This window comes from Octopus bimaculoides, chromosome 19, assembly GCF_001194135.2.
Source record: "Octopus bimaculoides isolate UCB-OBI-ISO-001 chromosome 19, ASM119413v2, whole genome shotgun sequence".
In the NCBI taxonomy this organism is placed as follows: domain Eukaryota; kingdom Metazoa; phylum Mollusca; class Cephalopoda; order Octopoda; family Octopodidae; genus Octopus; species Octopus bimaculoides.
The window spans coordinates 23,938,844-23,951,569 of record NC_068999.1 but is presented as its reverse complement, the minus strand read 5'-3'; the positions used below and the strand labels follow the sequence as shown (position 1 = coordinate 23,951,569).

General features: G+C 35.1%; 1 protein-coding gene across 1 annotated transcript in view; it reads right to left on the bottom strand.

The window, feature by feature from the left end:
• The window catches only part of LOC106873103 (transmembrane 9 superfamily member 2), a 66,432-nt gene that overhangs the window by 15,952 nt on the left and 37,754 nt on the right, over nucleotides 1-12,726 (bottom strand). The window contains exons 6-9 of the mRNA XM_014920331.2: nucleotides 10,759-10,904; nucleotides 8,973-9,069; nucleotides 1,481-1,560; nucleotides 1,062-1,170 (exon numbers count right to left, since the gene is read on the bottom strand). Coding sequence (XP_014775817.1) covers nucleotides 1,062-1,170; nucleotides 1,481-1,560; nucleotides 8,973-9,069; nucleotides 10,759-10,904 — 432 coding nt within the window. The remainder of the gene's footprint in view (nucleotides 1-1,061; nucleotides 1,171-1,480; nucleotides 1,561-8,972; nucleotides 9,070-10,758; nucleotides 10,905-12,726) is intronic.

The window sequence follows — 12,726 nt, the reverse complement described above, 5'->3', positions numbered from 1 at the left end:
ACGTAAAAGCACCCACTACACTCTCTGAGTGGTTGGCGTTAGGAAGGGCATCCAGCTGTAGAAACTCTGCCAAATCAGACTGGAGCCTGGTGTTGCCATCCGGTTTCACCAGTCCTCAGTCAAATCGTCCAACCCATGCTAGCATGGAAAGCGGACGTTAAACGATGATGATGATGATGACGATATATATATATATATATCATCATCATCGTTTAATATGTCTTCCATACTAGCATGTGTGTGTTTGTACGACTCCTACTCTATCTTTTATATCCCCTCTCATTTTCCTTCCTTTTTCTCGCACCCCCTCTCTCACATTTCTTGGCCTTCTCTTTAACTCCTACTATTTCCCACTCGTTTATCTCCCCTGTACCTTTCTTTTTGTCTCTGATTTTTTTTTTTAATCCTTCAATCCCTCTGCCCCTATCCATCTCTCATCCTTCCACCTGACCGGTGTCCGGCCAGCCATGATCTCTTTTTCTTTCTTGGCCTGACTACTGACCGTCAACACCTTGTGTCCATCTCTTATGTTCCTGCCTTTAGGCTTTCACTTCATACACGCCAGCTCAACTTGATTCATTCTCAGTCGAAAGACGCCTGTTATTATATCTTGTTGTTTGTATTCGTAATTGTGTACCATGTTCTCCATTTTTTTTGTTTATTTGTTTTTTGTCTTTGTTGCTATACACATTTGTTAGCTTTCTTACAAAGGGGTCTAATGCTCTTAGCTTAGACTTTTTTGGGGACAACCAGATCGAACTATCTCAAGTATAAATGCCCGAAATAGTTGTGACTTCTGGGACTTGACTGATGAAAGAAAGCCAAGAATGACCCATCTTTTTTGCCTGTCCTAATTGTTGTTTCTCTTGTCTGTCTTTGCATCATCCATCTGTCTGAACATTTTAATGCCCTCTATTGCGTTTTTGTTCCATTTTTATATTTATATATATATTCCCTCCCTCTCTCTCTCTCTCTCTTGGAGAAGCACAAGCACCTACACACACACATATACACACAAATTTGAAAATTTAAAAAAGCAAATAATACAAATGTTTACTTACAGCATTGTCCATTTGGTTGTAACGGGCAATGTCTTTATGTAAAGTTCTCAGCATGATCATGGCTACCATACCAGAGAGGAAGAGAACTATTATCAAGGAATTCATGATGCTGTTAGAAAATATTGAGAGGGGGAAATTACTAATTCCACCAAAGTTAGAATACATAAGATATAGTACAATATTAATAAAGAACACTTAGTTGTTATTAAATTAAATTTGAAAAATAACCTTAATGCACAATTATTTCAAAATGATCCATAATTCATGATTAGACAAATAACATTCATTAAATCTCCCAACATGATGATCTTTTTTTCTCTCTCCCCACAGCCAAGCCCTCACACTCCAAAAAAATAACATGTATTTGACAGAACTGATATGAAGTGTTAGTGCCAAATATTTGTTTGGTTTAGACTTACCTAAACCATTGAATGTTGGAATGAGACATAGAATCCAATATGTAATCCCATCGCGATGACCACTTAATTTTATTATCAACCTAAAAATAAATAAATAAATAAAATTTCAACACTGAAATGTGTTTTGGTAATGACTAAATTCAGAAACTTCAATATCAAAATAGCTTCTTTCATTTAATTTACTTTCTTATTGGAAATAAAATTGAAATTGGTTAATATAAAGTGATTAAGATAAAGAATAATCTTATTTTAGATATTTAAATTAAAATAATAGAGATATAGTGCTTGTAATGTTATTTAAATTTCTCAGAATTGTACGACTAATCAGATTATTTTTGTAAACATGTCAACTGCCATGGCTTGTTACTGGAACTTACCAGTGACACCATGTATTTTCGGTCACACTGCATATTGTTTAATTACAAGGAAATGTTATTTTTTTTTTTTTTGTGTGTGTGTTTTTACAATATTTTATGATTAAACTTTAATATTTAGCACCCATGTTATTCAAATATCCTTGAAACCATGTCACAGATACAGAATAAAATATTTTCGCAAATTATGAAAATGTACCACCGGTGGTGCATATGGCAATTGTGTGAAGTTTGCAATGAACACCAGTGGTACATGTGGCAGTTAACATGTTAAAATAGGTACTACCACACTTTGTGACAAATTAATTAGATTATAGTAACAACTAAAATTAACAACACTTTTTAGATCCATATCTCTATATCTAAGTTGATAAGGTATTGGAACAAATTCATAGAATGCAAGATCAAATCCACAGCAAATGTTTCATTGTATTTCTGGATATTATGCATAATTATATTACTTCATTTGAAGAACTATGAAGACAAAATAGCAGATTTCAATAATAACGATAATAATAAGCAATAAGAAGAGCATGATAAGATTTGTAATGGAGACTGACTCTGTTTACTGAATTAAACGATATTTTGATAATTTGTCTGCCTTCCTTGGGTTCAAAATGGCAAAACAGAAATACAGAATATGAACAGGAATATCCATCATTCCTTTTTAGACAAAAGGGCATCATCAGATTTTGCTTTTTCATAACTGGTAACAAGGAAAAAGAAAAAAAAAGAAAGTGAGAAAGAGAACATTCAATCAAAAAGTTTTGTGTAAATGAGATAGAATTCACCTATCATTTTGTTTATTCCTCCAGAGTGTGATGTTAGTAATTCACAAATATTTGTGAATTATTAATATCATCATAATCATCATTGTTTAACGTCTGCTTTCCATGCTGGCATGGGTTGGACAGTTTGACTGAGGACTGGCAAGCCAGGAGGCTGCACCAAGCTCCAGTCTGATCTGGCAAGGTTTCTACAGCTGGATGCCCTTCCTAATGCCAACCACTCCAAGAGTGTAGTGGGTGCTTTTTACATGCCACTGGCACGGGGGCCAGTCAAGCGGCACTGGCATCGGCTATGTTCAAATTGTGCTTTTTATGTGCCACCAGCATGGGAGCCAGTCCAATGGCAGTGGCATCGACCATGCTCAAATGGTGCTTTTTACATGCTACCGGCACAGGAACCAGTCAGGCAGCACTGACATCAACCATGCTCATATGATAATTTTTACGTGCCATGACAACGATTTCACTTGACTCAACACTTCTCAAGTACAGTATATTGCCCAACGATTGAAGGGTACTCTCAAATGGACCAGTTATGCGACACTGGCATAGGCCACAGCTACTATCTCACTTGGCTTGCTGGGTCTTCTCAAGCAAAGCATATCTCCAAAAGTATGGTCATTGTCATTGTCTCTGTGAGGCCCAATGTTTGAAGGTCGTACTTCATCACCTTATCCCAAGTCTTCCTGGATCTACCTCTTCCACAGGTTCCCCCCGCTGTTGGGATGTGACACTTCTTCACACAGCTGTCCTCATCCACATGTAACACAACCATACCAGTACAGTCGTCTCTCTTGCACACCACATCTGATGCTTCTTATGTCCAACATTTCTCTCAGGGCGCTTACACTGTCACGTATGTTCACTGACACTACACATCCAGCAGAGCATACTAGCTTCATTTCTTGCAAGCCTATTTTTGAATTATTAAAGTCACACCCTGGAGGAATGAACAAAATGACAGGTGAATTCTATCACATTTACATAATGGCCTTACCCACAATCCTTTATACAATAAATTTTTTTAACTAAATGTTCTTTTACCTTATTACCAGTTTATATTTTGAATTTCTGTATTTCTCTTCTTTTTATTTTTCATCTTGAACCCAAGGAAGAGAGACATATTGTCGAAATATTGCTTGATTCAATAGTCAATCACTATTTATTACAAAGTGCATCATGCTCTTCTTATTGCTTATTTACCTTTGTGAAGAGTATGTCAATCTTTATAAATCATTATTATTATTAACATCAACAACAACAAATAATTTTTTTTAAATGCAGTGGATTAGCCTCTTATCCATGGCAGATATAAGTCATCTTAAAAGGAAATAGAAATTAATTAAAAGCTTCCTAAATTTAGCAATAACTTCTTAATTTTCCATGTTGATATAGGTAGGAGACCATACTGCAAATCTGAATACTTGTATACTGATGAAGAAAGTGTTTGTTTTAAATTTTCTTTTTTTTATTTTTACCCATTCTGCAGCTAATTGCTCAGCAAAAAGGAGTCATACTTATTAACCAAGGAAACTTAGACAAGTTGAATCATTTTCCAAGAATACAACATGGCAATTGTAGCAATGTTTCATATCATGATATTAGGAAAACTTTAAACTTTGTTTAGCTCTAACATTTCATATACAAATATTCAAATTTACAACACAGTGATTTAACATGAATAGCCTTTTTACTGTCATCTCAAACAAGAGTGAGTCCTTTTCTTTTAACACACAGATATCATCTATACAATCATAAGACAGACTTGCACTAATTTCTTTGTGCAATGACTTTCAAAGCTTACTTTAACAGTGGATGACCACTTAATCTGCTTCAACAGTACCAAGATACAATTGCAACATACACGGAAATTGTTTTGATTCAAATTTCTTTACACACAAACAATTAAAATGCAAATACTGGGACTTACAATTTTGAATGATCTCTCAGTACATTACCAAAATTATATCCAAAAGACCAGGATCCCTCTTCAAGACTGGAAAATACTTCAGATCTAAATACTTGCTAAACCTTTACAGGTAAAAGCTACACTGCTCAAGTAAAACCCACAGTAGAAAAATGCTCACATATCAACTCACAAACATTCTGCATTGCATCCAAAAGAAAGCCATTTTGTCAGTCAGTTAATAATCTACAACCATTAGCTAAAAAATGCTACTTTCCTCTTTCTGCTTTGTTTATTCCTATTACAACAGATACAATACTTCTAAACTAACTAACAGCATACTCTGTCCATCCATGTTCACTTGACCTCTCACCACTCCCCCTGCTCAATTCCCTCCACTCTACATTTTTTTTTAAAGATAGATGCATTCACTTCATCAGTCAAGGAGGATACTATGACTCCTCTTCTGACCAACAAATGAAAAGAATAATATGAGAAAACAATAAAACATCAATTCTCTCATGAGATGTGTCCCTCTAGGTAGATTGGTATTTACAGATTTTTCAGTTGATTAACACCTTTATACTACCTTGCCTAAGACCATCCTGATTTTAAGTGATCTAAGTTAATATTTCCTATTAAAATTTCAGATAAACTTCATGTTCCAAAGAGCTTTATAACATCAAAATTATTTTACTAAATTCTTCGTTATTTCCAGAATCAATTGAAATAAAGAGTGTATTTCAACAGAAATGTAATACTGAAGAGGATAAGAAGCAAATTGCAACAATAAAAAAAAACATGGAGATTAAACAATCTCTATTAAGTATAACTTATAATTAGCATAACACCTATTTTGATAGAAGACAATAACAGAGAACTATAATATTTAGCAGTTTGTTCCTCAATTTGTTAAAGGAAAAAAACAGTTGGGTACTACATACCAATTGTGTGATACCAAAGAGGAAGTGGGTTTAGAAAGTAGAAAAGGGTTATGTACAAACTTGATCCCATGTACTCAGTGCAAACAATGGGCAGGCAAAAAATGCAGTTAAATGTGATGTCAGACAACAAGGAATTCAGATGTGCTACTTGTTCAGGCATGACTACTATTCTATTATTAATTATATCTGAATACAAAATAAAATCTATGAACTATTCAGTTGGATCGCAAAACATTAAAGATTCTTTCTGCTTCCCATGATCTAATAAGTGCTTGGTGGTGAAAGTTACAATAGCAAAAGAAAGAAAAGAATGGAGATAATTCTCAATGCACAAGTTAGTTTATATAAAAAGTGTTATTTCTACATGGTAATAAGATATGAGCAATGAAGGAATAAAGATCTGGAAAGGTTGGAGAGAAATAAATGTAGCTTAACTTAATGAATATGCAACTTATATAAAAGGTTGAGAGCAACTGAGCTGAGAGAATATGTGGTATTAAAAGTTAAGGTATGTTTAATGTATACAGGGGAGACATCTTTGTTGATCAGGAAACGATGTAAACACGCACAGAGTGCCGAGCTAAGAAGTACTGTGTGCTAACAATGGAAGATACCACAGATCAAAGAAAACATAGAAGGAAGTGGGTAAGTTAGATCTGAAGATGTTGGGCTTCATACACAAAACAAGCTCAAGATCAAGTACTTTACCATGTTGCAAACTCATCCATCCAAATCATGTCAATATGGAAAAGAGAATTCATAACAATAATATGAGAAAACAATATGATGAAAGTGATGAAAACCAATTTAAATCTTATGACATAATAATAATAATACTTTCTATTATAGGCACAAGGCCTAAAATTTGGTGGGGGGAGGGCTAGTCAATTCTATCTACCCCAGTGTGTAACTGGTACTGATTTCATCAACCCAGGAAGGATGAAAGACAAAGTCGACCTCGGTGTAATTTGAACTCAAAATGTAAAGACAGACAAAATGCTGCTAAGTATTTTGCCCAACATACTAAGGATTCTGCTAGCTCACTGCCTTAAATGATAATAATGATGATGATGATGATGATGATGATGATGATAATAATAATGTAGCCACAACAGAAGTTGCTGGAAAAAATAGGTGGGATTGGCTGAAGGAAAAAACACTAGAAAAAAGAGACTGAGAGCACTATACTGGTAACACAAAACCGATCTTTGGCAATTAACTGGAGGGTCAACCTTTGGAATAAGGAAGTGTCTCCCTTGTGCTGCACCTGTAATAGAGTGGATGAAACCATTGCCCATATCATGAATGAATGCCACATACTTGCCTAAAACCACTACACATTGTGGTAACACAATAAGGTACCAAAAGAGCTGCATTGAAAATTGTGCGAAAAGTGTTGGCTAGAGAGAGGCAAGACGTGGTATGAGCACAAACCACAGAGAGTGGTGGAGTCAGAGACTTCTAAAATTCTCTGGGATTTCCCAATCCAAACAGGTCAGGTGCTAGAGTATAACAGACTGGACCTAGAGGTGGTCGACAAGATGCACCACATGTGCTATATAGTTGATGTTGTGTGCCCCTTTGACCCATGAATAGTCAAGAAGGTAGGTTAAAAAATAGATAAATACAACTCTCTTAAGTATGAAATAGCCCAGCTAAGGAAAATGAAGAAGGTGAAGATAGTGCCAATTGTTGGGTCTTTGGGGACAGTATCAGAAGGTATCAAGAGGAATATAAAGGAAATTGGAAAAGAGTGCCCAGTAGAACTGTTACAAAAGGTTTGCCTCCTTGGCACAGCCAAAATAATTAGGAAAGTATCAGATAGTTGAAAAGGACAGATAGTATGATATTGTAGGCTGCAAGCAGCAAGCCTGCTATGTATGCAAGTCTCCAGAAGTTCCAACAAAACCTGTGATAAAAAGAAGTAATAACAATGATGGTGGTAGCATACCACATTTATGGATCCTGAAATTGCTGGACATTTTCAAAATTTCTCCTGTAACTTCAAACTTGCAGAAGCATAACATGTCATTGTGGAATACAAATCTTCAATTATATCACTCTAATGGAAGAATAACTTCAAACAATATTAACCTCAACTGTGACATTTTCAAAGGTGACTCACTTTCACCTCTAATTTTTTGCAAGGCCCTAATACCTCTTACAAGTGAACCTAACAGAACAGGGTATGGGTATAAAAGTGACAAGAAAATAAGCCGTCTATTTTACATGGATGACTTAAACTTATGATAAAGGCAATGACGAGCTTGAAAGCCTATTATATACTGTGAAAGCATTCAGTGATGACATCTGAATGTAGTCTGGTCTTAATAAATGTACCAAGCCCATTTTCCAAAAAGGAAAACTGAAGACCTCAAATTCAGTCATGTTAGATGTTGACACAATTATAAAAGAACTTGAACAGGAACAAGCTTACAAATACCTAGGGCTAAATGAAAGCTAAGCGTGAAAGAGAAGCTCAGGAATGAATGTTATAGGAGAGTTAAAGCAATCCTGAAATCTGAACTAAATGCACGTAACAAGATGTTAGCCATAAATTCCTTAGCAGTTCTAGTTGTTATTTATAGATTCAATGTATTGAACTGGAATATCGGTGAAATAAAGAAAACTGAAAAATATATAAACTGCTGACTTGTAATAAGATGCACTACACAAAGACAGATGTGGATTGTCTTTACCATCCCAGTGCCCAAGGAAGTTGAGGTTTGATCTAGTTTGAACTCTCTTACAAAACCATCACAAATGAACTGGTCATATATCTTGAAACATCTAACGACTAGATGTTAAAACTCATTTAAAATCATAATAATGATAATAATAATCCTTTCTATTGTAGGGACAAAGCCTGAAATTTGGGGGAAGGGATTAAGTCGATTACATTGACCCCAGTGTGTAACTGGTACTTATTTAATCAACCTCAAAAGGATAAAAGGCAAAGTTGACCTTGGCGGAATTTGAAATCAGAACATAGCGACGGGCAAAATACTGCTAAGCATTTTGTCCAGCACACTAATGATTTTGCCAGCTCACCGCCTTAATGATAATAATAATAATAGTAGTAGTCTCTTATGCCTTAAGAGATTGTGTCTTGGTTTAATGCAGATAAGGTATTAAATCTTTCTCCCTAGAAACCAAAGAAACCAGAGTAACATTCACAGACAATAAGCGACCTGACAAAGTGCAGAATAAAATGGTTACTCAGCAACACATTAAAACATTTACAACAGATTTGAACTCTTAATTCAAGAGTTCAAATATTCCAATACATCATCCACTCAGTCATCTTATCTTTATAAATGAATTTTGATCAAATTCCGATGTCGTACTAAAATAGCATTAACATTTCATAGATCAAAGCATGCTAAACGTCTCTTTAAAATATATCATCATGCATCAAGTTTCCAAATAAATATATACAAGCTTTTTTAGAAAATCTTTTAAAATGCTACCTTAACTTACCCGATAGCGAACTGTATATGTATAGTCAATTGTTATGTCATTTTTGTTATCAGCTTTGATAGCCAAAGGAGGTCCATTACATTTATCACTTTTGTAACTAAACAGAAAAAAACATCATTTAATTATTTTTAATAAATAAACAGATATTTTCACATCTAATGTTTGATATTCTTTTTCTCATGCGTTATTATTTAAAGGTAACTTATGCAATAAGTTATCTAATCTCTCTACAAGACCTCACAATAGACAAACAGATAAATCAATTTATTCATGATGTTCTACAGTCAGTTTACCGGGTCTATTTGAAATTCAAATCAAATCAAAGTACAAAACAATTCAAAACTTTGTTCTTCACCTGTACTAATTTCAATCATTATTACAGATAGCAGAATTGATTGAGGGGTGAGCAAAACACCTTGTAAGATTTCATTATTCTCTTTATCTTCTGAGTTCAAATCCCAACAGGGTTGACTTTGACTTTCATTCTTTTGTGCTGATAAAAGAAGTACCAGTCAAGTAACAGATCAGTGCAATTCACTGTACCATCCCTCAAATTGTGTTCTTCTGCCTCTCATGGAAATCAATATTTATAGAAGGGTACACAGCACAAGTGAGATAGTTGATTACTAGACTAAATGCATTATATTATAATTCCTCCCATTAAGTTTTGAATTCAAATCCTGTCAAGTTCTAGTTCATCTTTCATTATGTCAAAGATAATAAAATAAGTCTCGTAATATTGAAGTATAATTACATAATCTGGAATCAATGCAATCAACTCAATATTGCTGCTCCAACAACTGGGCTTGTGCGGAAGTAAATCTTTGATGTTACTGTTACTATTTGGAAGAAGTGAAGGGAGGGGAATGCTGACTTATTTTCCACTAGAGTACCAGATGAGGGGTACAATTACAAAAACACATTAAGTGAAAAGGTTTACATTGAAAATCAATGAGAAAAAAAACAAACATGAAATACAGCCAGCCCACTTATGCATACCTTTCCTTCATTGGACACTAAACTCTGCTTGCGAAGACCTGTTGAGGCAAGTGAAATCAAAATCGAACCAAATTCGATGACTGGCACCCATGCCAACCTCTCCTTCATTGGACACTAAACTCGGCTTGCGAAGACCTGTTGGGGCAAGTGAAATTGAAATCATGATTGAACCAAATTCGATGACTGGCACCTGTGCCAGTGGAGCACTAAGAACACCGTCCAAGCATGATCATTGCCAGAGCAGCTGTCTGGCTTCCGTGCCAGGGGCATGTAAATAGCACCATTTGAGCATGATTGTTAGCAGCGTCGCCTTACTGGCATTTGTGCTGGTCATATTTGGGAGTCCAGCAGGAAACTTTAATGATCGTTTCTGATAAGATCCTTGGGAGGAGGTAGCTGAGGACACTGTACTCCAACAACCTCCATGGAATAGTGGGTGGTGAAAATGGATGCATGGAACTACAATGAGAAATGATGAATAAATAGCAGATACAGCTCTTCAAGAGCTAATTTCTAAAGCTCATCAATTTCTGAAATATCAGTTTCAAATTTTGGCATAGGGCCAGCAATTTTAGGAGAAGAGTAAGTCAGTGACATCAGATCCCAGTATTCAACTGGTACTTATTTTATTGACTCCAAAAGGAAGGAAGGCAAAGTCGACCCCAGCAGAATTTGAACTCAAAATGTGAAGACAGATGAAATACCGCTAAGTGTTTTGCCAAATATTTGATTCAAAACATGGCTGTTTAGTAATAAATTCAAAAAGATTTTGAAATCTAGAAAGTACCTGCGTGGTGTAACTCTGGCTGATATAATCCTTCCACCTTTGCCAGTTAAAGATTCTCCCCAATCTTCCTCTTTTCCACTGTGATAAGTGATATCTATATCAACATGGTTGAAGAGGTAATAGGTATTCGTCTCAGTGTATGAATCCTAAAAATAAGCACAAAAAACATTTCATTAACATTTCATGAGGATATAAGATTTGCTAAAAATATTTATTTATTTACTTATTTGTCTGTTTATTCATCTATATCTGTTTTGCATCTTTTTCTCCCTCACACATGTAGAGTATGTTACAGTACACTAGTGCTTATCCCACTATAAACTGTATTAAGCAACTCAGAAAGAATTTACAAATGACAGAACATCAGTTTGTTGAAAATTCACAAATGGTAAGATTTTAGTTCAATACTGTAAACATTTCAAATGATTATAGAATACCAATACATACGAAAGAAGTATTGACACTGCACTCTTTACACAATGAACTAATTCTCCACTCTAAACAGGGAAACTTAAAGTTGAATTAGCTTCGTCTTGATAAAATATCAGACTGACAACTTTTTAGCCCCTAAACTGATCTCTTAAACACTCCAACAGCTATGACCTAGTACCACCTGACTGGCCTTCATAGGATTTTCGAGTGAGATCGTTGCCAGTACCCCTGGACCGGCTCTTGTGCGGGTGGCACATAAAATACACCATTTTGAGCGTGGCCGTCGCCAGTACCGCCTGACTGGCCTTCGTGCGGGTGACACGTAAAAGCACCCACTACACTCTCGGAGTGGTTGGCGTTAGGAAGGGCATCCAGCTGTAGAAACTCTGCCAAATCAGATTGGAGCCTGGTGTAGCCATCTGGTTTCACCAGTCCTCAGTCAAATCGTCCAACCCATGCTAGCATGGAAAGCAGACGTTAAACGATGATGATGATGATGAAAGTGGAAAAAGAAGTGAGGATAAAAAAATGAATAAAAATAGTAATGAAATAAATAAAAGAGGTGATTATAAATTATTAATATGCATTAAAGTCAATTTTCAAAAGCTCATTTTTCATGTGACACGAACCTATACAGTAACTAAAATAATGCATAATTACAAAATCATTTATTTTAGTTAAAATATATGTTAACTAAAATATATAATTTACAATTACTGTAAAAAACCCATGTAATTTGCAGACCTGTGTAATTTACACATATGATTTTCAGGACAAAAATTGTTAAAAAAAAAGCTTATACTCATGCAAAATTCACACCCAAAAGTTTTCAGAATTGCCAATATGGCCAGTGGGAAAAAGGTTTTCAATTTGTTGTATTTAGCATAATTTCACTTACTTATGATTAGATTTTATTAAATTTTTATTAAATAAAAATAATTTCTGTATAACAGGTATCATATTAAAAGCTATTAATTTACAAAGTGTTTGTGTTGTCTTTCATATAAATAAAATCCATTTTGCAGACTGACAGATGTCAGTCTGCTTTACTCCTCTTCCCTCGACAATGTCAGTCTGCTTTATTCACTCACCATACCCTCCTCTTCCCTCAACTTTAGCGTTCCAATATAAATAAGTAATGAAAAATATGACGCTGATTGCCTGGTGGTATATGTGTGTGTGTGTGCATACATGTAACTGTACAAGACTAAGTATTTAAGTGTCTGTATGTGTATGTGACTATATGAGACTGTGTTTGTGTGTTTCCATGCAACTGTGTAGATTAACCAAAGTATTATTTTACAAATTGTGAGCAGACAATAGCTGTATGTGTATGTGTGTATATATACATGTATAAAAAATACAAAAATGGGACACGAACGCAAAACATCCAGACAGACGTTACAAAGAAAACAAGGACGGGTCATTCAGAGTTTTCTTTCCTCAGTCAGGTTCCAGATTATCTTTGCAATTTCGGCTCGTTATACTCGAGATTCTCGAGTATAACAAGCCGAAATTGCAAAGATAATCTGGAAC